The 25792-nt window shown below is 58.8% G+C and overlaps 1 protein-coding gene across 1 annotated transcript in view; it reads right to left on the reverse strand.

Moving 5' to 3' along the window:
- FAM135B (family with sequence similarity 135 member B) overlaps positions 1–25792 on the reverse strand; it is a 143670-nt gene that overhangs the window by 55192 nt on the left and 62686 nt on the right. Inside the window, exon 3 of the mRNA XM_028533975.2 lies at positions 15040–15119. Coding sequence (XP_028389776.1) covers positions 15040–15119 — 80 coding nt within the window. The remainder of the gene's footprint in view (positions 1–15039; positions 15120–25792) is intronic.

Raw genomic sequence — 25792 nt, forward strand, 5'->3', positions numbered from 1 at the left:
AACGAGTGGAACTCCGCATCCAGAAAGCCTTCTCAGCTGCACCCTCTCCGCCCGTGCCCCACCTGCCCCTTCTGGACTTCGCCCTGACCACGGGGGCGCACGCCTGGGTCATGTCTGCGGTCAAGAAAGGGGGCGGGATCGTCCACGAGGGCCAGCCCAGGAGCCGCCCGTCAGAAGGCATGCCCGGCACGGCGGTGGGCAGCATCCCACGGGCCACCTGCCGCCTTGTGGGCCCTAGGGAGCGAGAGGGCCTGGGGGCGGGGCCAGGCCTACTGGCCAGTGTGGAGGAGGCTTGGAAAGGTCAGGCCAGTGGCCGCTGTTCCAGCTGCTCGCAGCAGACGCCCTGTGTGAGTGGAAATAAACACAGCGCCTCCACACCCCATGTGGGTCAGCCAGCCGGTCTTCCCAAGACCTGGCCCCACGGCCAGGCTGGGTGTCCTTGCTTCAGCCAGAGTGACCTGAGCTCTTGTCCTCCAGGATGCGGTGAGCTATGCAGCTGACAGTTCCTCCTCCCCGTCCTCGGTCCATCCTTCTGCTGCACATCTGTGCCACATGTCCCAGCTGCGCCGTCCGTCTGTGCACGAACTTGGGAATGACTGCCGGGCTGGCTCTCTCCCTCCAGATGGCCTGCAAGCCTTAGCATCCCAGGTCACCTGGTGACTTGGATGGGTCACCCTTACTGCACCTGACACCTAGTCGTTGACCTTGGACTCGACACACAGCAAATGCAGGATGGACGGGTTTCTACCACACAGCCAGACCAAGCTCTGGGACGATTCTTGATCTGAACTCCTACACGGCCACCTTAGCCCCACCTACAGCTGGCCCCGCCTCGGACACAGCTGGGGCAGCTGGAGTGAGCAGCAACCACCCCCTTACAGGACCCGACACTTTGGGGAGCAGGACCTCGAGGCACTGGTGCGGGAGCTGATCCCGCCCCCTCGTGCTGGCCCATTTCAAACCCTGGTGCACGGCCCAGGGCGAACGTGCTCACCTCTGTCTCCTATTCATCGACTCCTGGACACCACTCAGCCTCCGAAGACGCCGCTCACACCCCCAAACCCTCACACTCCACTCATCAAAAGTATTAACAACCCCAAGGCCCGGGCAGGGCTGGAGACTCACGAGAGTCCCCGCTGCCGAAAGAGGCCCATTAGAACTCTCTTCCCGTGCGTGAATGTCAGGAGTGCCACACACCGAACTGCCACTTCTGACGGCCCGTCGGGGGCCGGTAGTGTGGGGTCCAGCTCAGAGACACGGCAGGATGACACGAGGAGTCTAGAGAGCTGCTATAGGCCACGGGGCCCCAAGGGGGACACTGAGGGGCTTGGGTTAGCGTCTAGATTTCCCCCATTATGAGGGCACGATATTCCTGTAATCGCTTTGATTTCTTTCTGTAAAACGGAGCTGTGATCCTCCATTCCAGGGGTGTCGCGTGGAGCAAATCGGATGATGACAATGAGCGTCTGCGGCTCGCTGTAAAGAAACACTGCGGTCCGACGTTCTAATGCCGTTCTGTCTCGTCCGGGGGGATCGGCTCACGCTGACACCTGCTTTGCCAACCACAGGTTCCCTCCCATCAGACCTGGTGGTCTCTCGCTAACTCCCAGGGGTCCCTGCATGGTGCTGCCCCGAGGGGGGGGTCGCTGACATTCTCTCTGAACACCCTGTCTCTCTGACACTTTCCTCCACCAAGCTTTCTCCTTGACACCCCTCAAGACCCTGTGTCCTTTATCCCTTCTTCCGAGGTCCTTCTCTCACTCCCGCCTCTGTCCCGGGAGCAGTTACCCCCTGCTTGCTGGGAGCACCTGTCACAGAGCGTCCCAGAGGGACGGGTCTGTGTCCTTCTGTGACCAGACCGAAGCACGTCAGGGCTGCTGAACTTGCCCCCGCCCCCGCTCCTGCCTCCTAGTGAGGAGCTGGGCCCAGGAGGCTGGGATTCGCATTGGTTAATGAACGGAGAGCCTCATCCTTCCCTCAAAATCCTGCCCGTGTCTCTGTGGCCTCGCAGGCCATCGCCTCCGCCTGGAGATTGTGTCACTGAGTGAGGCTGGAGGCAGCAGGGAGTGAAGAAGTCTGATCTGTATGCAACTTCCGGCTCTCCACTCGCCTGCCAGGGCTGACCCTTCGGAGCCTAATGTCCTTCCTGGTAAGTGGATCTCGGGGACCTCCTCTTCCGGAGGGTCATTGTGAACGGGAGAGGACACAAGGACAGGTGTTGCTGTTTTGACTAAAAATGTGTACCTACTCCCACCTTATGCCCCCCATTTACACACGCGGGTGTCCCATACAGTCCCCGTGCTATTTGATCCCCCATTCCCGCCTCGCCTCCATCATTCTACGAGCTGTTTGGGGACCCGGGGCACAGCACCGTCACATGGGGCCCTGCCCTGTGGCCTCAGTGAGCATTTTGAAGAAACTAAGACTCTGGCAGAATGGCTGGTGGGGCCCTAGCCTGGGACCTGGATTCTGCCCACAGAGGAGCTGAGTCCTCAGTAGGAAAGGCCACCTCTCTGTCCACCTCTGAGCCACCATCCTAGGTCTGAGGTCAGCGCATCCAAGCCGGGGGCTGGGAGCTAAAAGGAAAGCACACGGTTCTGTGGACCCATTTCACAGGTAGGAACTGCGAGGCTCGGGGTGGTGGAAACTCAACCCAAGTGCAGACCAGCACTGAATTCCAGGATCCGACACCAAGTCCAGGGCCCTCCCCTCCCCCCTCCCCCACGCTCCCTGGGACAGTGGAGGACCATGTCTAACGATCTCTCAGTGCCTTTGTGTCTGAGCGAATTCTATAACCAGCCCCTGAAAGCCGAAGCGACACCTGCCTGGGCGTCGGCCAAGGCTCAGCCAGCGGGCTCCAAACTCCGGGCTCGCGTAGCTCTTCATCCTCAGAACCAACCACTGCCGCCCTGCAGTCACCTACCAGGTGGCCCGTCCACGAGCTAAGTTCTCTCGGCCCAGACAGACCTACTGCCCCGGGCAGCACGCAGCTGCTTGCTAGACGCTTGTTGAAGGTGGGTTTAAAGATATATTAGTTTGGAAAAAAAGGATAAAGCCATTAATCCATCGACCTTTAAAAATTTTTTCAAATAACTTCCTTCCCACTTGATCATTAGAAAACAAATGACAGAAACATGGAGAAGTGGGGTCGTCTGCTCGACACGACGGGGCGACCACCGGCTGCAGCGTGAGCCCGAGGCACCCGGCCCCTCGGCCCTCCTCGCTGACGGAGTCTCGGAGACGCGGGCTCCTCCTTCGGACGCAGAAACGGGGGCCCATTTCCCCTGGAAGCGGCGCTCGGCGTACGCCTCGGACGATGGATGGACGTCTCCTTGCGCCGCGGCTACAGGTCTGTGAGGACGGGGTGGGCCGAGCACGCCGGTTCAGAAGGCTGAAGCAAAGCGCGCTTGCTTCAAGGAAGGTAAATGGGAACATTCATTTTCAGGAGTCACGGCTTTTATGGTGCTCTAAACCGGACCCATATCCACCCAAACTTCTCCACACTACAGCAATCAATATGGGAACGGTGCTCAGGTGAGGCTGGCAAGCCGGATGCAGGCGGAAGGCAAAGCGTCTTTACATGACGTCTGGAAGGGACGTGAGGTTCTTGCCACTGGTCCTCGCACCCTTGCAGCCACCCATCCAGCCACCGACTCAACACCCAGCCCTGGGTGACACAGGCGTGGCACCACGCAGATGACCTGTAACGAGTCTCTTTCCTCGTAGGATGTACAACACAGAAAGAGAAAGAAAAGCAGCTCTCGGGTCATGGATGCCACCAATGCAAAAGCAGGAGGAAACAGGAGTGCGGACACTTGATTTGGGGCGGGGGTGCTGACGGCCTGAAGATGGAAACAACCATGGTTACGGGCTGTTGAAGTTGAGTTCCACAGAGGCCGCAGCAGACTGCCGTGCGAACCAGTGTGCAGAGCCAGACTGGGAAGCAGAGCTCCCGGAGGCAGGGGCTGTGGGCACCGCCCGCGGAGCCCATGGTGGGGGCAGGAGAGAGGCGTGGTGCCCGTGGAGGGGAAGACAGGCAGCGGACAATAAATTCTATTTGTGTAAGAATGAAAGCCCCACTTAGGCTGATAGGCAAAAGCTTTGATACATCAGACTTCAAAGTGAACATTTATTTTGCTAAAAATATCCTAAACACAAAGTGAAATGCCGATGTACAGAATAGGAGAAGTGATTTTCTGTGTGATGGAGCGAAGAATCGCCCTCAAAGACACGGCTGGCGGGAAGGTAGGAAACAGAGTGACATCACTGAGGAGCAAAGGATCCGAAGGAAAAGAAACCGTTGTAAACAGGCCATTCATAAAAAAGAAACGGAAACAGATAAGCATTGTGCACACAGACGGTCCACCCTCGCTCCCCGCAATCAGGGAGGTGCAAACCCGCACAAGACACCTGATGCGCCCTCCCAGGTGTGTAGGCTGATGCGCCCTCCCAGGTGTGTAGGTTGTGCGCCCTCCCAGGTGTGTAGGCTGATGCGCCCTCCCAGGTGTGTAGGCTGATGCGCCCTCCCAGGTGTGCGGGGGAGACAGCCTCATTCTCCACCAGCAGAAGCTGCCACGGGCACTGTGAAACACATGCCCAGTCTTCTCCCTGGACCGGCTCTTCACACAGGCGTGCCCAGAAAGGCTCACTGGGTCACTCACCATCATTTACAAACCCCCCAAGCAGGGGCACAGTCCCCAACTGGGGGCACAGAGGGTGTGTCGGTGGAGAAACAGGTGTTGATGAGTGATTCTCCCTGCGTGAGGACGCACACCTCACCGGGAAGGAAAGAGGGGTTGCAGCAAGGGTGGCATTGGGGTGAGCCTGCAGGGCAGGGGTCCGGGGTGGGGAGGCCCTTCCAGGTAAACAACATCCTGAAGGATCTGGAAGACAGGCGGGGAGACGAGCGGGAAGGGCGGAGGGAGGCGAGGCCATGGCATCAAGCCCACACGCGCGCAGGCACGCAGGTGAGAGAGGGGCAGGGGCTCTGACGGACAGCCCGGCCTGGGGCGTGGCAGTCTGCTCGTGCAGCATCCAGGGCTCCAGATGCCTTTGTCCCCGCCCCTCCTCCTCGCATCCGAGCTAGGGGATGACTGAGAAAAACATCCTACCGCAAGATTCAGGCACTGCCATGCACGGCGACTTGTCTGAGATCCCGCTACCCTTGCTTTTACGTGGAGTCCAGAGTCACGGCAGGGGAGCCCACGGGCACAGCCCGGGGGCTGGGCCACGATTCGGACTCCCTGGGCAGCCCCAGCCTACAGTGTTGCCTGTGACAGGCAGTGGGAGGCTCCGCTCAGGGGCTGCCAGCTGGGCTCTCGGCACCTCTGTCTGCAGCCTGCTCTGTGCCCTGCTGATCTGCAAACCCACCCGCCGTGTGCTACGTGAGACTTTTCGTAAAGTGGACACGCATGTGCTGGCACTAACTGACCTGCGCCGGCTGATACGAGCCTGACTCGCACGCAACACACAAGCTGGCTGGGCAGTGTCCGGACCGAGGTGGTTGTGTTTAGACGCGAAGGAGAGCCAGTCTCGGGGAAGGGCCGAGGACTCGACAGGTCATCTGCGTGCACCCCCACGAACGAGGGTGTGCCTGCCGCGTGGCACTCCTGAGGCCGGACGGGTCCTGGGGGCTCCTGGGCAGAGCATGCCCGTGTCACCCTCATGCAGCCTCCCAGAAAAGGCGCTGGGCTCCAACCTGTCCACATCGCAGAAATGGTCAGACACATCCCATGGCATACATGACATGCAACGTTACGGGGGAGTTAACACCCAGCATAAGGCATAACCACAAATTCACAATAAACAAAAATAAAAGATGTAATAAGTGGCTGAATTATCTCCGTTTTCTTTACATGCGGAGAGAGACTAGAAAGAGGCGTCTAGAAAGAAAAAACGGAGGAGAGGAGAGAGAAGAAGGGAGCAAGGAGGGGAAACGGGAAGGAGAGAGGGAACAGTTCGACAAAGGAGATGACGCGCCAAGTGCCGTGCTTACATCCATATGACGCCCAGCAGGTGGCGTTACGGCGTTATTTCTATCCCAGCCCTCCTGGTTTGGGATATATTCTCAGTGCACCCGGGTGCCTGCTACAATCAGAAGAAACCCACCCCAGGACGCTGCCCGCCTGACGAGAGACACAGCTGCCCGCAGTCCCTGCTGCACCCCCCCCCCCCCCGCCATGACCCTGTCTCTCCCCGTCCCGGCTCCCAGACCTGGAGGCCGCCACCTTCTGTCCTTTCTCCGTGGGAGCTAGCTCGCCGGGAGGAGAGCGGGTCACCCCGGCACCCGACACACGTCTGCCTCAACGCTAAAGTTCCGCCCTGGCGGCTCCTCCCTTGGGCTAGTCATGCCCTCGCCCAGGCTCCTTGCTGCAGGAGCCCAAGGACGGCTGACGCCGGACACGGAGAGCCGCTGGGGACAGACTCCTCAGACCGAGTCCAGTGAGCGGGGCAGCCAGGCCTGGGGGGAAGGGACCCCACCTGAGGGCCCCAATGGGCTTCACCATGGACTCACTGGAGCTGCAACTTCGCAGAGAGACAACGTCTCCTTGTCTAGAGAACATGGCTGCTGGCCCCTGGGTGCAGGCGTTGATGACCGAGTGGGGGAGCAGGGACGAGTACCAGCGGCGTGATCCTCGCCGTCACTGAGCCCTAAGCTCTGGGGGCCTGGGCAGGGGAGCACCGGGGTCTACACCCAACTATGTGCACACAGGGTGAATGCCACAGAGCAGAGGCACCCGGACTCGGCCAGGCCTGTGGACGGAGTGCTGAAGGAGGAGGAGGAGGAGGAAGGCGAAGGGGTGGGAAGACAGAGGGAGAGACACACACGTGCCTTGTCTCCCACACGTCAGTGGGGACGCTGACCCCCGGGCAGCACCGATGCGTGCTGATGGCAGTGAGAGTCGTAAGGGACGGGAGCGGAAAACCTTGTGGGAAGAGGACGAGAAAGCAAGGCCACTCCCACGTGACGAGGCCACGGAGCTGCGGGTGCGATGATGCAGTGACACAGGGTGTGAGCAAGGAGAAACAGAGGGTGTCACACACATCCCGGGGCCGGGGGGAAACAGAATCAACCGAGGCAAATTAGTTCCTGAGAAAGTGGGAAGCAATCCAGGCTGAGCCAGGGCAGGTGTCTGGGGGGGGCGGGGGGGAACTTGAAAAGTTTCATTTCAAAGACCTCAAAGACAAGGCTTAGAAATGGCTGGTAATGGGCACACTCTCGGCCACATCAAAGGCCTCTCCGTGACTTGGGCCCTGTCTCGCTGAGACTCCCTCTTTGAAACCCAACCCCATCCTGTCTTTCTCTCTGGGTTCTGTGGCCAGTCCCTCGCGAGCTGCTTCTGATCGGCTCCCCGCCGAGTTCAGCCGGCCAGAGGTCCTCCGTGGCCGGGCTTCAAACCCGAGGAATCTCCACGGGGAACTCATGCTCGACTCGGCCTTTAACCCCCGGTGTCTGCTGGCGAGCTAACCTCAGCTCAGACCCTCCCTGGGGCCGACGGCGACTCCCCCGGGCTGGGCCACCGATGCTCTTTGTCACCACTCAGTCCTTCACAAACTCAAGTCTGTGCCCAGCGCGGCGGTGTGGTTCGGGCAGGCCGCTTGGCGGAATGATTCCGATGCCCAGCGTCTGCTGGGGGAGAGCATAGAGCCACGAGGCCGGTCTGGTTGGCACGCAGGCTTGGAATCCGGGGCTGGGGAGCCTTAGACGAGGTTGCTGGGTTTGGTTTTTTGTTTTTGTTTTTGTTTTTTTTTCCCTGATTGTATAAGGCAGGGCATGTGTAACGCTTACAGTAATCTCTGTTTGCGTTTGTGTGACAGACACCTCCGTGCTCCCATCCACCCCCACATCGGTTTGGGTTCCGCTTTTCATTGTAAAGTCTCCCCCCGTGATCACTCTTTGCCTTGGTGTTATTCAAGAATTCTCAGGTTGATTCAAAAAGGAAGGTTTCAGCAAAGGTCCCCGTGAAGGGCACCAGCCTGAGCCCGTGGGGGGGACCCTGGAGTGGGCCACGCACCAGCTCGCCCTCCTGAGCCCACAAGCTGGGCACATGCCCCCCGACTAACCGCCACAGGGTCACAGCAGGAGCTGGCGGTGCAGGCAGGGACAGTGACAGAGCACTCCCGGGAGCCTGGGGCAGACCTCCGAAGCGGCCCCGGGTGTCCGTGACTGCCAGCCGCCCTGCAGCGGGGTGGCCTCCTGGGCTGGGCGTGCACAGGCGCTCGAGAAGGAGCTCCGACTCATTGACCAGGGAATTAGCCATGCGGCAGGGGTTGGGGGTTGCTGTGGGAACCTGCGTGAATTCTCTCCGCCAGTCCAGTGGGTTGGGGGGCCGAAGGTGAGGGGGGAAGGGGTAGGCAGTCGACACGGAAGGAACCGCAAGGACGGGGCAGGAACGCCTGCTGAGGACGGAGGGCCTGGGAGGCCGGGCAAGCTTCCCGGTTCCATTTCCAGGACGAAGGGTAAGTGACCAGTTGGGCCCGGACCCCAAGGGAGCGGGGTCACCAGTCCAGCGGGCCCAGCAGGTCCCTGGCCTGGGCAGGGGGCCCGAGGTGAGTGGGCTTCGGCGCCCCGCCGCTGGCGCGCATCCTGCAGTCGCAGCCTGTGCAGGCTCCGCCCCCCGGGGCAGCTGAGCCCCACTTCCCTGGGGCCCCAGCGGGGTCCTCCCAGCCCGGGAGCTGCAGTGTTTCACCTGCCTCATCGTCTCCATGCAAACAGGCATTTTTGATATTTAGGTGCACTTTAATGGACCCTGAAAGGAAATTAGACTGATTCATTTGAAGAGTAAATGTCTCTCTCTCCCCGCCCCCTATGCTGTGAAACTATTGAATGCTTCCACTTAATAGAAATGGAAATTACCTCTCAAAACATGACTGAAGCTAATCACGGCAATTTGTACACGTTTCCGCGATTCCCGGCGCTCCCTTCCCTCCCGCATCCATGAGCGACGGCTGGCAGGGGCCTGTCTCGGGCCAAACCACTGGCCAGCCTCAGTAAGAGGGAACGGTTTCTGTCCCCCGAGTCGGACTGCAGGGGTCAGCCCCCTCAGGCAACCCACTGTTTGTTTAGCACAACCTGGTAGGAAGAGACGGCGAAAATCTGCGAGCTAGCACCGTTTCGGTGGACGGGGAGAGCCAGAACGAAGTGCACTTGATGCGGACTCACAGCCACGGGCGTGCCGAGGGCTTGGACCCCAAACCAAGGAAGCACACCTCTGGGACCCAGAAAAGGGGAGCAAGCCCCTGAGGCCAGGACGGTCACATTTTTTAATTTCTTCAGGTTCCTCTCCCTGCAATACCTTAACCCTCACATTGGAATGGACTATCATTTACCTCTGTTCTCAGGCCCATGTGGCACTGTGATTTGTAATAAATAATATATATTTGGTCTTTGCCCCTTTTCTGACACAGAGCTTCTCAGGCCCTTGGAGTTTTCGGAAAGGGTAGAAAGGTGTCTTTTGGTTCGTTCAGGAGGCCACTTGCAGGAGTGAGCCCCTCCCCTGGGGGTCTGACGCCGTGTGCAGGCGAGACGGGGTCAGGATCGACCTGGACCATTCCTGCACACACATGTGTATGTATGTATATGCATAAATGCTGACACACATAGAAAGTTTGAAACCAGTTGCACATGCATTTACATGGGTGTACATAATAAAATTATTATGCATGTGGGCATACATGTGTGTATATATGTGCATATGTATCCCATGTATGTATGTCTTGTGATTATTGCTAAGAATAATGAAAGTCACACTGTGTGACTTCTAAGAGCCCCTGCAGCCCAGAGGAAGAGTGTGGCCCCTGTCCTCTCCGGCCCAGCCTCTGCCGCACAGCTCCCGGGGGCTGGCCATGTCTGTCCACAGGCCTCATCTCAGCAATGGTCCAGGGACGGGGGCTGCCCAGCTCTGACCCATCTCTGTAGAGCACCCGACTGTGGCCGCAGTACAAGGAGCCTCACAGTCTGTGTCCTTCTTCAAGTCCAAGGTGCTCGCACACACCACACAAACCAGGGAGCAGCACGCCCCACTGGTCTCAGGCTGGGTTCCAGCCCAGTGGGCCCAGCCTCCTCAGGGTCCATCCTCCTATCCAGTCTTCAGCCGTCACGCGCAGCCACACCCTGCCCAGGCAGCCTCAGCCCCCCTCAGCCATGCTGCGGGCTCCCTTTGTCTCAGTGAGGTCAGATCGCCCTGTTTCAACGTCCCCCCTTGTCACCTTCAACTCGGGGACACTCCTGTCGGCTCCCTGTGCAGGCAGTCCTGGAGTCCCGGCCAGCATCCTTGTGAGCAGAGGAGAACGGCAGCTGTGCTTGCTCCCCCAGCTGCGGTCAAGCACTGAGCTGGGCCTTCCCCCCGCCCCTGTTCCCCCAAGCCCGCCGCCCCAGGCAGAAAGCCTCAGGAGCCCCGTCAGAGTGGAAGGGAAGCCAGGGCTCCCATGTGGAAGGGCTGGTCCCGGCACCGCCGTGTGGCTCTGCAGTAGACGACAGGGACGCTGATGTGCCTGTGAGTCTGCCGTGGGACCTGCCTCGCTAATCACCAGATTCCTCCATCTAGCGCTCTCCGTCGCACGGAAGTTCAAGGAGCACAACTGGAAGGCATCACAGGGACTTCCCCCTCGGATGTTCTGGAAGAGCCAAGGACGTCCTGGCCTCGGCGACTCATTTAGAGGCTCACCTGCGAGGGATACTTTTCTATTTCCGGGAACGACCAAGACCCCGTGGACTTGAGACTGGTGCTGAACTTGAAGGCCAAGTGCTCCGCGCGGCTCCCACACCTGCACAGAGCGTCTCCCTCTGCACCGCGCTCCCAGCCCCACCAGCAGCTCTGACGCGCCGTCACAGCTGCAGTGCGGCCGCCTGTCCCCATGTGTGCCCCTTCCGTAACGCCGCGCCTGGGGTCTTCCTGGAGCGCCCAGGGGGAGGTCCGCTCCTGCCTGCTGGGAGCTCAGAGCCTGTCTCAGTCTGTCCCGAGACACACGACGGACTCGGACAAGAACAAAGCCTGGGTTTCCAGAGAAACCGCCCCCCCACCAGATCACCTTTTTTAAAAGCGTTGAGAAAAGACAGCACAATGAGATGCGAGCTGTGGCTGCATTTCGCACGGGGGATTGTGATGTTTCCCCATTCACGGGGTCGAGTCACAAACATCGAGCTTAGAAAACTCAATGAGAAACTGTTGTGCCTCTAGAGGAGCCGCATCTCAGCCACCTGCATAGCTGCAGTGCATGCCCACGCAACGTGGCTGCCGGAGCGCGGGCAGGTTGCAGAGGAGAACCGAAGTGCGGAACTCTGCCCCCTCCTTTGTGAGACCACAGCGTGCTCGGGCACAGCGCGGGGCTCGTGTCGCCCCAGCGCTCTCGCTGAGTCTGGCTGTGCCTCTGAAAGTGAATCCAGCTGCCCGGAGGGCCGGCTGGGCCTTGGCACCCACTGTCTCCCTTCTCACCTTGGCTCATTCTTACCGCCCGCCACCTGTCATGCCATAAACACCTTCGCTCTGCTCTGTTCAGGTCCCGGGGACATAGGTCACGGTGTCCCTTCTGCCCGGTCTAGCCTTTCCCACCTGTATCTGTGGGGCTACTTCACCTGGTCCTTCCAGGCTTCAGGTGAGGCCCCATCTTAGTTTCTACCTCTGCTGTACCCCTGTGGCACCTCTGTCCACCCACCTACTCCAGAGGCCGGGCTCCTCCGGGCCAGGAAGGCAGCCTCTGCACCCCAGGGGTGTGTCCTGGGACCAGCAAAATGTCCTTAAGCCAACAGCTCCTCTGTGCCTAGCAGCCACCTCATCCAGCTACCAGTTATTACGAGCTGGCACCGTCCCATCACTTCCGTGCCCAAGTCATTCAGCCCGACCGCAGCCTGCCACCTCCCTGCACAGCGGCGGGGCCTGAAGAACAGCTGGTTAAATCGCGTGTCCAAATCCGCCCAGCGGGGAAGTGTCTGGGGAAGGATTTGAACCCGGAAAGTCTGGAGTCGGCGGCCCCCCCACCCCTGCACTCTGCAGGCTGCTCTGGGTACAGCAAGCCTTTTCTATTTCCACATTGGACATAGGCAGACTAGCCCCGTGAAATCATTCGTCCCAATGAGACCGCTCAACTAGTGAGTGTCGGGCATCACTGGACCCCGAGTATGTTTTAACTCTTTCTGGCTCCTCGTCAATAGGTCATGGCTCACTCGTCAATAGGTCATGGCTCACTGTCTAATAATATGTCATATATATATATATGTATGTATATATATTTCCTTTAACTCAGAAGCAGGTGCAGGAAGTAGAACGTTCGTCTGGATGACTGCCTGCAAGTGTGAGTGGGCGCTCCCCCCACCCATGCTCCGCGTACAGAGGGAGCCCGTGGAGGGTGGAGTAGGGCTCCCTTCCCCTCCAAGCCGGACGGGCCCTGCCAGTGACCCTGACCAATGGCATGTGGGGGAGTGGCCCCGTGCCAGTCCCCAGCCTGTGCCTGAGGAGACCTACAGTCTTTTTCTCTTCCCTTCCCGGGAAGCTGAGCCACCACGTGAGAAGTCAGGCCACCCAACGGGACGGAAGCCCAGCGTTCCCTCAAGCGCTGCAGCCACCCGAATGCAGGGTGGGCCCGGCGAACGAACACGTCCCCGATGCGCCCCCTCCATGGAGCCCGCAGCAGAACGCGGCACCTGAGTGCCCAGCCGAGCCCCCGGTCAAACCATACGATCTCACTCCTGTGTGGAACCTAACGAACAAACCGAACTGACAAGGCAAATGGGGACGGACTCACAGATGGAGAGCAGGAGGACAGCTAGTCAGGGGTGAGGGGTGGAGGGGTCGAGCGAACGGAAAAAGGACTCACGGACGAGGACAACAGGGTGGTGACTGCAGCGGGAGGGGGATATAAGGAGACTAAATGGTCGTGGAAAAAATACGATAAAGATTAGATTAAAAAAATAAAAAGAATCAATCAGTGTTTTAAGCCGCTAAGGTCTGGAGGCCTGTATAACGCAGCGATGTCTAACCGGAAAGAACACAGGCAGGAAGTCCAGGTTGAGGAAGCCATCGGAAACCCCGCCCGCTCCCGCCGAGCCCGGGAGCGGGCCTCACCGTAGCTGCGGCTGGCCTGCGTCAGCCTCCTGTTCCAACTACTGTGCTCGCGTGAGACTCCCGGGCACTGAATGCCTCCTAATGACCCCGTGTCAAACTACACCAAGGAAGAAAGTCGCTTTTGACCTGCAATTGCATTTCATTTTTCTTGTCTTTCTCTCTGTATGGCCCTGTCTTCATCCTTCTTCCCCAGGCTGCCCGCTGGGCACTGCCCGCTGGGCTCTGCCCGCTGCGGGGGCCCCACCTGCCCCTGGTCCTCACGGCAAGGGCCTCCCGGCTCCCAGCGGGGCTCGGCCACTGCCACTCTACTGAGTCACAGAAGACCTGGAGCCCTCGCCAGCCTGGCGTGGCTTCCATCAGACCTGCAGGGCGTTAGTCCCCCCGACTTCCAGCTGTCACCCCCAAGTCGGCGTCCTGTCCATGCGCACAGGGCCCGCCGGCCTCGCAGCCCCGGTCCAGGGACCACGCACAGGTCGGACTGATGGGACGCTGACCGTGGGCCAGGTCCTGCCCCGGCTCCTCTGCCCCCAGAACCTCTGTGGAACGCAAGACAGACTTTCCTTTGCACACTCTAAGGCAGGAGCCTGTGGAGGACGGATTTTTAGCCACTTCTCGGGTGAGGAAAGGAAGCTCCAAGTTGCCGTGGCCCAAGGTCACACGACTAGTTCATACAACATCAGGGTTCACACCCCCTACTCTCAGTCGAGTTCTTCTGGCAGAAACTGGGGTATGGGGGGGCTATAGCACAGGCCACGGCAGAGCTGGGGGTGACCGCCATCTCGGGTGCCCGACTTCTTCCCCAGAGAGAGGAGGAGCGTGGAAGAGAAGAAACAGCTTGGGAGTGTGGCAGCTTGACTAGCGTTTAACACCTGACTCTGCCGGAGTCGGGGGAGGAGCAGGAGGTGTCCAGTACCTTCCTCTTTCTAGAGCACAGGTTCCAGTCACCCTGATGCCTGGCAACCACTGTAGTCCCCTGGATGTCCTCTGAGTGATCCGAGGGACCCGTTCCACCCTTCCCACACCTCTCACGCCTCCTCCAAGGAGGGGCGGAGCAGACCAGGGCATGTACACTCCTACTTGGTGGGAGTGCAAGTAAATGCAGGCAATTTTGTGCACCGTGCCACAACTCCCACAATGGACGGTCTGACAGCCAAGCCATTGGCTGTTAATCACAAAAGAACTTTCCGGATGGCGGCTATAACTAGAACTCTTATCTCCACTGGACTTACTTTGTACAACATTCTTGGCCAGTTTCGCCTGTCCGGTGAAAGCGAAACAGATTCTCCGTAGTTCCGTGTTTTTATCTCCTGACTTTCTCTCTCCTCCATCCTGAAATCGGTCTCCTTCTCCCTGAGGTCGGGCTGAGCGGCACATTCTCCCAAATCTACCAATGTCAATCTCTCTACCAGGCCATAAGCTCACTGCCCAACCTTACTGCTTACGGAATGAGGTTTCTATTTCTGACCCAAAGCCCTATTATGCTGAATACCTCCTGGGAGCCCTGGACACCCGCCCGTACACCAACTGCCCCCAGTTGGAACATGGACTGTGTTCGGCAGTCATGCCCCGAGCTGAGAGTGTGGCATCGGACTCCCCCTCAAATGCCTACTGACTCGGCCCCTGCACCCGGCTGAGCTTCCAGGTCCCTCTGACAGACAGCAGGGCCCCCTCCTACCCCCGCGCTGCTGGGTGCCGTTTCCACCCTCTTCCTCCCCGGTGCGACTTGAGCGAACACTCCCCCGGCCAGCTTTATACCAGGTCCCCCGAGACGGCGTTTCCTCCAGCCAGGCGTCCCTTGCAACAACGCACATGCAACGGCCACACCAACGGCGCGTCTCCATTTCTAAACTCACGCAACTGCCGGCAGGGGCTCGCCAAGTGTCTCCGTGTACCCCGCACTGTGCTTAGCCCTCGCGCACAGCCGTCAGCGCCGGTCTACCGCCGGCGGCGAGTGCCCCACCGCCACCCTCCTGCTCACCTGTCTGTCCAAGGAGCGAGGCACTCAGTCTGTGGGCGATCCTGGAGGGCACCTTCAAGGTCACTCGGATCTGGTAATACCTAAGGAAAGAGCAGAGGGCAGGCAGCTGAAGCTCACACTTCTTTTTGTTGGCTTCTTCTGAAATCACCGCGTCTTAACCCTTAAGGTCACAGGGAACCGTGGGTGTTTCTAGGCAGCGGGTGTGCGCATGTGCCATCGAGGGGGCTCGGTCCATCGGCAGGAGAAGTGGGCCAACCCGGACGGGAAGCCGGGCGCACCTGAGATCACGGGAGGCACACACAGGCCGCTGGGGATGGGGGCAGGAAAAGGGACAGACAGGTCGCAAGGCACAGGGACACGAAGGGGAGTGGTTTCTCTTTAGCCAGAGACTAAAGACTGTGTTTGCATGGGGCTTTGCTCCGTGGTGGAACACACATGGAGACGGAGTCACCTTGCACCATAGACAGGCACTTGCTCCAGAAGCCCAGCAGCTGAGCTGCGCATTCTGGGTCACAGCCGATCACTATGCCCAGTGCGTTTCTCTGGCCCGTCTTCAATCTGCCAGTCCCGTTTCCAGCTTCCACCCTCTTGTGACATGGTGTGGGCTCCTGTGCCACCAGGACACCCTCGGAGCAGTCCTCTGCGCGCAGGTGCGGAAGCATCTCCTGCAGTTCTGCGCCTCAAGGTTAACGGCCCTTTCCCTCGCGTGTTACCGGGCACATCTGTCCCATCACAACTGTTCTCCCCTCCCACTGATGGTGAGCTAGCCCGTGAGTGAGACAGAGCGCAGCGGGAGGGAAAGGGACCATGGACACGCCGGTCGCCCACGGCTCCCTGAGCTCATGGCTGGGGGCTCCTTCGCCGCCGATGTCCTCGCACCGGGAACATACGTGTGGAGTGTTTCTGTTGACACGCCCGTGGTAAACTGAGGAAATGTAGGGCGAAGGGCCCTGGCACTGGATTCTTGTAGCTTGGGCCACATCGTCTGAGAGCTGTGTGGCTTTGAACACATCACACAACTGGTCTGGATTTGGTTTTGTTGCTGTAACATGGAAGGTTTGTACAATGGTAACTGTCCTGATGTCTGCTTCCAAGAAAGACTGTGTGGACATACGGTCTCCTAGCCTCCCCACTAAGTTCGCTACAAACTCTGGGCAGCGTGCACACGGCCAACAAAGCAGCTCCTCCGAGGCGGAAATGAATGCGGGGGCCACGTGGACAGCCGGGCTCTCCGCCCGCACCTGGCAGGAACAGGAGCACAAGTACACCCAGGTGGTTTTGACAAGGACACCCAGGTGGTTTTGACAAGGGCTGAAAAGCAATCCAATGAAGGGAAGTAGCCTCTTCAATAGATGGTCCCGAAGGAACCGGACATCCCTTGGCCAAACTGAAACCCCAGCGAGACACTCAACTGAAATCTCACACCTGATGCAAAAACTAACTCAAAGAATATCACAGACTTAAAGGCAAAGGGTAAAACTATAAAACGTTTAAGAAAAAAAAGTAGAAGGCAGCTTTGGAATCTAGAGCTAAGCGAAGAGTTCTTAAACTTGACCCTAAAGCATGGTGTGGAAATTTAAAAATCGATACATTCAACGTCATCAATACCAAAAACTTTTCCTCTGCAAGGTGCTCTGTGAAGACGGTGAAAAGACAAACCACAGAGTGAGAGGAACTGTTTGCAAATCCTGTGGGAGTGACCCTCCTCAAGGATTCTGCGTCTGTGGATTTCCCTGCCCGCTTCGTTGGGGTGAGTTATGGTGCCATTGGCCACAAGTTCAATGTCAGCGAATCAGATATAATGCAGAAACCCACCCAAACAGAAACACACCTAAAACAAGGTCAGGTATTGGCCAGCTGACCGAAGGGCCATGGCAGAGGCTCCCAGGACCCTGTCGTCCCCTGGGAGCAAAGGCTCAGCAGACGGAGACACTTCAAACCTCCACGAGATCCCACAGGGAAGCCCCACAGCCATGGGCTGCGAGCGCCCTCGTCGGGTGAGGGAGACCAAGGCAGACCAGGTTCCCGCCCTGCGTGCCGGGGCAGCCGCGTCGTAGCAGGAGCCCGGCACCGCTGAGCGGCCACATCGGTGGTGCACCATGGGACGCTTCAGCATTTCAGGGAAAGGCAGACACTTGTATTTTCATAAAACAACTCTAAAACTGTAAATGGTGGCTCCTAAATCAACGACAACGGCGAGAGCGGTACCAGCCATCCCGAGCAGAATTAGCGGCAGCGACCCGGCCCTCTGTCGACAGCACGAAAGACACGTGCAGGCTGGATTCCGGCGGGCCCGTAACTGCCAAACTCTGATTTATGCAAACGCAAAAGGACCCTGGTAGTCCTTCTTTAATAAAAGACCTACTCGTTTCAAAAATCCCGTCATTATAGGAAAAGACACAGATCCCACCCCAACCCCCATCACTACCACCGGCTGTCAGGTTCCAACGGCTTCTTCGCCGGACGTAAAATGGGTCGGTCGTTGCCAGAAGCAATGCATCACTTTCCGATCAGACCGCGCCGGGAGCAGCCACCGTTATTATAGTTGAGATTTACGGAGCACCCCTGCGCCGGCGCCTGTGTCAGCGGGACTTTGGAGCGCCCGATCTTGCTCGGCCCTCCATAACTTCTCCGTGAAAGAAAACACCCTCGAGAGTGCCAACCCGATAAAAACATCAGGTCACTGTTGATATCGGACTACTTATCCGAAGTCGGGAGGCCAGCCAAGGGCAGGCGGAACTCTAACGCTAGAGGCACAAGCTTTTCTACGCCTTTCAGGAGTCACCGTCGGTTGCATAAATCAAAACCCTCTTATAAACGATTCCAAGGCACCGTCTGAATCGTTACTCCTGAAAAACACTGATGCCACTGAACGGTGGGTGCTTCAAGGGCTTAGTCGTCATGGTGAACGTCAGATGCTCTTACAAGAAGGTGTTGAAAAGAAATGAGCTTCAGTTAGGCTCATCCGTTCGGGCCCCGTCCTGACTGAACAGAAGGCTTCAGGCTCCTGAGCTGTCCCCTTTGTCTGACATGGACCTTCTGCCGGCTCATAAATCCACACGCCAGTTCACTCGTGACATACCCGACGGTGTTTAATTCTCTCAGGAAATCTTTGATGCGTTTACCATGATTTCCGTCCTGAAGATGAGAACACTGACCTCCAGAGTGGAGAAATGTGTAAATATTCAGCACATATGCATTAAATAACATTTAGGAGCAAATCTCCAAAACGAGCTTCTTGTTTCATTACAAACACCCTTTAACTACCTGTAGAGCCACCCCCTTCCAGCCAGACCCTCAGAAACACGCTGTGAGGGAAGGCAGCTCGCAGCTCCTTCCGTCCCCGGGGAAGGGGCCAGCGGGGGGAGAAGGTGGGGGAGTGAGTTCCGGTCAGAGAGAGCAGAGGTGCCCAGCACAGAGGGTGGACGACTGCGGACTACGTGCCAGAAAGGCTGAGTCATCCATTTGATTCCTCAGGGGGAGTAAAAATAAAGAGTCATCCTTGGCTGACGTCCCTCAGTCAGCGCGACCCTGAAGTGTGCCCTTTCATGGTGTGGTCAGCAGGTTGGTGCCTCCTCCGTGATGCTTACGTCCCCGCCTCTGGCACCAAGAGAAGTTCCGGTGTTCAAAACAATTGTGAAAGGAGACCCAGGAAATGACCGGGACATTTCCACCCCACACTCACAGACTGATGCATCTGTTCTGACCGTCCCCGCCCACCGGGACCGGACTGCCAACATCCCGCTAAGTCTGAGTGGCCTGCACAGCAAACCGGATAGTTTTTTCAAGAGGAGGTGACTCCAAGAGCTCGGTAAAATTTGTGTGTATATTGCGACGTGGTCAAAACTTAACGATCGTGACGATTCCTGTAGATCCTGCCGATATTCACAGCGACGACCCTCCTGGTCTCCCTGCCAATCTGCAAGAGCCCACGGAGCTCGCGCTGTCCGAGGTCGGCTCCGAATCCACAGTTCCCCGCCCCGTCCTTCCAAAGAAAGAGGACTTGGCCCAGTGCCCTCATCCCCCCGCTGGGAGAACCACGAGCCAGGGGACCGCAGCCGCGGAACCACCGTCCCGTCCCCCATCCCGGAGCTGCAGCGTTGCAAGCGGTGCCCTGCCCCCAGGCAGCGAGCGGCGCGTCCTCCGTCCGCCCACTGTTCTCGGGGACGCTTCGTGTCCTCTGGCTCCAAGCGGCGAGCTCGAAACCGGCCGTGCTGGGGGAGTTCGCCTCGTGGAAACCACCGATGCTACCGCTCTCCCTTTCTAGGCCGGTTTCAGCACCGAGCAGCACCCCCTCCCGCCGCGGTCCTCTCTCCTCGCGACCCGCATCACCCCGCTCTTGTAACCAAAGGAAACGTGAACCCTGAACAGGGTCGATGACTGGGCGATTTGGAATCATTCTAAGGGAGCCACTGCTGGGCGCGACTCACACTGTCAAGCCTTCTGGAAATATCTGTTTGATTCCTTGGAGACCCCTCATTAAGGAAAACCACACGAATGGGGCCCCTGGGACAACTGTCCCCTGACTCGCCGGCAAGAAGGGCCTTCACAAGGCGCGTGCCCTTTGCACACGGACTTGGAGGTTTACACACAGTGTCCACACCTCTTCCGCCACTGTCCCCTCTTCCAAACCCCGAAACAAAACGCCAGTGGCAGCAACGACGATGACGGCACCCAGTGTGGTGACTTCGGACTATTTAAACTTCTCTGAACTCCCGTCTTCTCACTCGCCAGCGGGGGCGCCCGTGGCTTTGTGGAGTTGCTATGGACAGGAATGAAAACTGCGGGCATTACTATCGCTCTTCTAACTCCTGCATGTCGGCTCCAAGCTGTTCATAGACACAGGCCCCTATTCATGCAAGCGGCTTCTTAAGAACTCAGACCAGCAACCCAACCAGGTAGCCTCGAGGGTGAGACACTGCACACAAAACTCGGGTGGCTGAGCTGCCGGGGCCGCGTGCAGGGCCTCCGGTCCCCACATCTCGTCTGCCGAGTCTGCTCACACCACCTGGAGGACCTGTTGCCGCGCCTCATGAGTCAGTCCAGATGGGCTTTCTCATCTGCCCGGGCAGCCGTGAGTCCAGGCTGGTCAAAGAGAAGCAGCCAGTGCAGCTCCCTCTGCAGGGAGAAGGAAGGCTCCTTCCAGAGGGCCAGCGCGGAACGGGGTTCGTCACGAGCTGCCTGGCACCGAGTGACACTCGACAGGTGGCGGCCCGCCTCCCTTCGGATTCGAGGGAGCGTTTGATTCTCCTCGCGTGCGTGTTGCTTGATTAAATGAGGCTGCGTGCGAAGCCGGCTTTCAGGCTTCTCGCACAGCTTGAAATGACACGGGCAATTTAGAACCTCAGACCAGAAAATCTGCCATGCAACCTCACACTGCGACGGAGGTCTCTGCAGGAAGAACACTTCTAATTGGCGAGACCGGATCCTGCGCGGGACCCCAGCCATCGGGGCGGGGGCGGGGGGGAGGGGGGAAGGCTTGGGAAGCAAACACCACTCACAGGTGGTTCGGGTGCACGGGACAAAGGCGAGGCATGAAAACGCGACGGAACCCCAGGGTGCTGGCTTCCACCCCAGACAGGCCAGGTGTTGAATCCTGGATTTGCCACTCATGGGCGGGGTATGACCTTGAGCGATTCATTTTCTCTCTCCGAGCTTTGGTTTTCTCAACTTACAAGTCAATCGCTGTGACGGTGAAATGGGCCACGGCCCGTGGAGCCCCCAGCACAGTGCCCGAGGTACCGCTAACACCGAGTCCTTTGCCAGCCGCCGTGGTGCTCATTCCCAAAACTCCGCTCGCCCGGACTGCTAACGGGACGTCAACACAGAAAGGGCGAGGAGGGCCCCAGAGGCCACCCAAGGGGTTTGCGGGGTCCCTGGTGTGGACTCGTCATCCACCCAGTGTACCAACATATCTGGGCATCGCTTCATTCTTGGATACGGACTGATACTGAGTGATAAGAGGAGACCTTCGACCAACAGATGGACAAGGTATCTCATTGTTCTTTGAAGCACATCGTGATTATTAGCAACAACAACAGCCACAACGTCAGAGGGAGGACACAGGAAGTCGCCCGCTCCTAGAAGCCGACCTTGAGCCGGGCCCCATCCCAGCTGTTCGGCGCGCCGTCTCATTCCACCTGGAGAATAATCACGAAAGATGCCCGCTGTCTCCTCCACGCTTCCTACCAGGAACCTGGTGTTTCAGAAAAGGTGTGTCTTACTCATAGATGGATAGCTCAGAAGGAGACCTGAGATGGAAGCTCGTGGCTATGACACTCCAAGGATGCAAAAGGACCCTTCAGAGGGGAGTCAACCCAACCACGCCCGCAGCAGATGCCTAGGTACGTGATGACCCACAACCAGAGCACGAAGGGCCCGAACACTGAGATGCCGTGCCAGTGGCAATCACAGAAACGCCATTGCACGCTTCTGTCTGCTCCGCTCACACGCCTGCCGCTCCGTCACGCTCAACTGCAAACTGACCGGCGCTGGGTGGGAGGCGCCAAGACTGGGGCTGAGGGCGCACAGGAGGGTGATGAAATTGCTCTTGCCCTTGGGGGGCCTCCAGGCAAGCAGAGGAGGTGGCCAGACTCACAAATGATGACCGTAGTCCCAAGGAGGCAGGTGCTCGGGGTTTCTGAGAAGCGAGGAAGGCAAGGTCCGCTCAGAATGTGGAGACATTCCCTGACGCGGGGGGCAGGGCACGGCCAAGTCAGAAGGGAACTGACACTGGTCCCTAAAGGTAGTGGAATGTGCATGAGAGACCCCTCATGTCAAGAAACAGGGGCGAAAACCAGAGGTCAAGGCCAGTGGGACAGAGTGGCTGGCCGCAGAAGGCAGGATCCCGGGCGTCACCCATTTCCAGCAGAGCTGCACTATGACGCTGGTCTCGGGGGAGCCAGGCTGGGACTGTGTTCAGTAGGTCTACAACTCCTGGGGAGTCGCCGTGTGCTTGTGCGTGTCAGGGTGCAGGCTGCGGCTGAGCGCGGGATGGCGGGGGACGCCGTGCACGTTGTATGCCTCTATGCCTGAGTTCGCCTGCTCATCCAGGGTGTGACCCACTTTCCAGGAATAAGTTAGTGCGGCTGAAGCCACACGCTCCCCTGAGTACGCCCCGAAGAGCGGGCAGGTCTGGGCCGGGCTGCGGAAGAGGGAACAGCGTTCAGGGTCAAAGAGGAGTCTGAGAAGATGCAGAGGGTGTTCCTGGAGAAGGGGAGAGTACAGGGGCCGGGGGGAGTCGAGTCCGGCCGGAGCACAGGACGGAGAGGGAGGGACGAGGCCTGGGTGTTTATGCTGGCACGGGCTACTGCGTACCCAGACGGCCCCGCCCCCTCCACCCGCGGGTGCGGGTGTGCTGGTTAAGGCACCACTGCGAGATCAAACAAGGTGTGTGGTTTCAGTCTCAGATTCACCGCCCCCCCACCCGTGTGGCCTCTCCGAGCTGCCACTTCCTCCTCTGCCACCTGCAGGTAAACCATTAGACCCACCGCGCAGGGTTGGGGGAGGGTGACATAATGTGTAGCACCGCGGCCCCAGACGCGTCTCCCATAACCCTCAGCTGGATTAACAGCATCATTGCCACTCTCACGCTAACACAGAAAGCCAGCGGGAGGCACCGTGTGCCTCGGTGGGGAGGGGAGGTCTTTGCAGTCACGCCTCGGTCGGACCCCGGCCCTGCCGCCTGCCAGGCGTGCAGCCTCAGGAAAAGTGTCCCTGACTCAGTTCGGGGCATCGCCAGTCCGAGGCGGACAGCACCCCGCCTCTCCGAGCCTCAGTTTCCGCATTTGCCAGAGAGAGGTGAGAGCACTCATTTGCCGCTCTGCCGTGACGGGTAAAGGAGGCGACACAGGAAGGTGCCGGCACTCGGGAGGGACTCGGAAACACGGGCGCCGAGAGCACTGTTTTGGGTGACGCCGCCTTCGGCCCGGCCTCCCTCCTGAAGAAGAGAACCACACAACACGCCCCGGCTGGTGTAGCTCAGTGGATTGAGCGCGGGCTGCGAACCAAAGCATCGCAGGTTCGATTCCCAGTCAGGGCACAGGCCTGGGTTGTGGGCCAGGTCCCTAGTGGGGGCCACATGAGAGGCAACCACACATTGATGTCTCTCTCTCTCTCTCTTTCTCCCTCCCCCACCATCTCTAAAAGTAAATAAATAAAATATTTATTTTAAAAAAGAACCACACAACCTGGCATGGGTCATGCTTCCCCACACGGGCTATGACGGCAGGTGAAGTAGGTCACTACACCGTGCCCGGGAAACAGCCAGCTGGCTGAGTGTGGGGGACGGACAGGCAGAGGCAGAGAGATGACGGGCACACACCCCCGCCCACCGTCGCTCGGAGCTGCGCCCCGATGGACTGACCCCCCACCCCCTGCCCTGCCGGCAGAACTCGCCTTCTGAGAAGGAACTGCCACCACCATGTTCCCCTCCCACGACCCTCTGTGTCTCTCAGCTGTCTCCTGACACGAACACTGCCAGGGGCCTGAAGCCGTTCTGGAGTCTTCCGGGGACTCTCCTTTTCCCCCTTGGTGTAAGAATGTCCATGCCCTCATCCGTCAAACCTGTGTCCGGGCGGAACTCTGCAGACAGCTCGGCCACCCAGAAGCTCCCTCTGGCTGCAAGGGCCGCTCGGCCAGGACGGTGAGGGGGGACGCTGAGCCTCACCGTCACGCTGGGGGGCAAACTGCAGCCGGAACGTCTCCGCAGTCGGGCTGCCTGGGGGGGCCAGCGGGACCCCCGCAGGTCGGCCGAGAGGCTCAGAGGAGCAGCCCATGCTGCTGGGACCTGGGGCCTCGGCCCCCCGCCTGACGGGGCTGCGGCCTCGTGGTCACGGCTGTCGAAGATAACACCCCCAGTACCGTGAGGGCTGGCTCAGCAAGTTGGCCAGGCAGTGGGCACCATCTAAGCGGACTGGACAGAGGGGAGAAAGGGACAAGATCCCCCACGTGTAGAGAGGGACACAGAGGCCGCCTCGTAAAGCTCTGGGCGCTGAACCAGGAACGGCAGCTTGACTGGGACCGTGCCCGTCACGTGGCCGGCTCCAACAGGCTGCGTGTGTGCTCGGCTCTCCCAGTGCTCTCTCGCACACACACACACGCACGTGTGTGCACACGCACACACTTCTCTGCCTATAAAGCCAGGGTACCTGCTCTTGCTTCTGCCGCAGGCACGCCCAGCTCATTTTCCCTGTCAGTTGTTTTGCCGCCGCCTCAGCCTGCACTGCAGGCGCACGAAAGCAGCAGTGGGGTCCTTCCCAGCTCTAAACTCAGCGCCGTGGTTCTACGGCATCACTGTTCTTGCGGCTGGTTCCACGGCTCGCAAAGCCTCGGGAGGCGAGACCCGGGCCGGGCTTTGGCCGGAGAAGGTCAGTAACTAGCCATGGTCTGGCTAGGGACAGGAGAAATGGAATTAGAGCCGAGACCTCTGTCTCTCAGGAGACACAGCTGTGTCCCTGCTGTTCCCCTCGCTCTCTTGAAGAGGCCTGAGTGGGAGCCACTTGGAGTGCAGAACCGGAGGGGCCACACACGGGGGGCCGGGCCCTCGGCTCTGTCCTCAGTCCACGGGGGGTAGCAGGGCCTGCGGGGGGTGGGGAGGGCTCTGAGCTTCCCACAGGCATCCCTGCAGGGCTGCCATCGCCCCTGCCGGGCTCTTCCCCCCCCCCCCCCCCCCCCCCCCGCACACCCACCCGCATGTCCTCAGCTGGGGTTAAGAGGATAAAAGGCTTAAAGCAGCAGCAGCCTGCTGGAGTCACAGATTCTAAAGTAAAAAAAGAAAAACCGGGATCATGGTTAACAGGAATGTGGATTCACTGGAAAATAATCCAGAATGTCCATCTCTGTAAGCACTTGGGTAACCAACCTCTGCTCATTCTCCGTGGAAATGATTATAACGATGGTGTTTTATGGGGAGGGGAAGGTCACATTTGTATGGAAATATTAATGATGGGATTTGAGAGAAACAAAGCCTCTTAGAAATTATGGGGCCCGCCCAGCCCCCTTGTGCTGGATGGAAATGCAAGAATCCCAGGTCAGCCTGATTTAAACAAACACAGAGAACGATTTGGTTTGCATGGGTGGGAACTCGTGGGACTGAAATGGCAAATTACAGCCATGGCGTTCAGTGTCAAAACCGTACCCCCTGGCCATTCATCGGGGGCACACTGTCTTCACAGATGTGTCCCTGGTAAAGCCCTGGCCGTGCTGACCTTGTGGGTCCGCCTCCACTCCGACCTCCCAGCCCTTCCCTCTGCACAGCTGAGCACTCGGGGCGGCCCTCCCTCTGCCATGTCGAATGCCCTGTCCCCCTTGAAGTGGGGGTGCTTTAAAGGAATCTCAGCACAGGAGGCCTGTCCGGAAAATGTCCAGCCACTGTTAACATAATAATAACAATGGTGTGCATGACATCCATGTAACCTGGCAGCCAAGGAGAGCGGACTGGAATGAGCAAGTGAGAACAATGACGACCTCACTGTGCTAGTCAGTGGGGGCGGTGGATGCCACTGAGTGAGTGTGTGTGCTGTGTGGCCGTCACATCCAAAATGACTGAGTGAATGGAGCAGCGAGTCTGCATCCGATTTTGCATTAAGCTTGGACATTCACCTGTGGGAACTCTTCAGATGACTCAGAAGGCTGCCGCTGTGGGCAGCTGGGGACTGACAGCTTCATCACACAACATGCCCGCTCATGCACCGTATCTTGTGCAGTGTTTTTTTGGCAAGACATCAAATCACCCAGGTGACTCAGCCCCCTA

This window comes from Phyllostomus discolor, chromosome 7 (genome assembly GCF_004126475.2).
Source record: "Phyllostomus discolor isolate MPI-MPIP mPhyDis1 chromosome 7, mPhyDis1.pri.v3, whole genome shotgun sequence".
Taxonomy (NCBI): Eukaryota; Metazoa; Chordata; class Mammalia; order Chiroptera; family Phyllostomidae; genus Phyllostomus; species Phyllostomus discolor.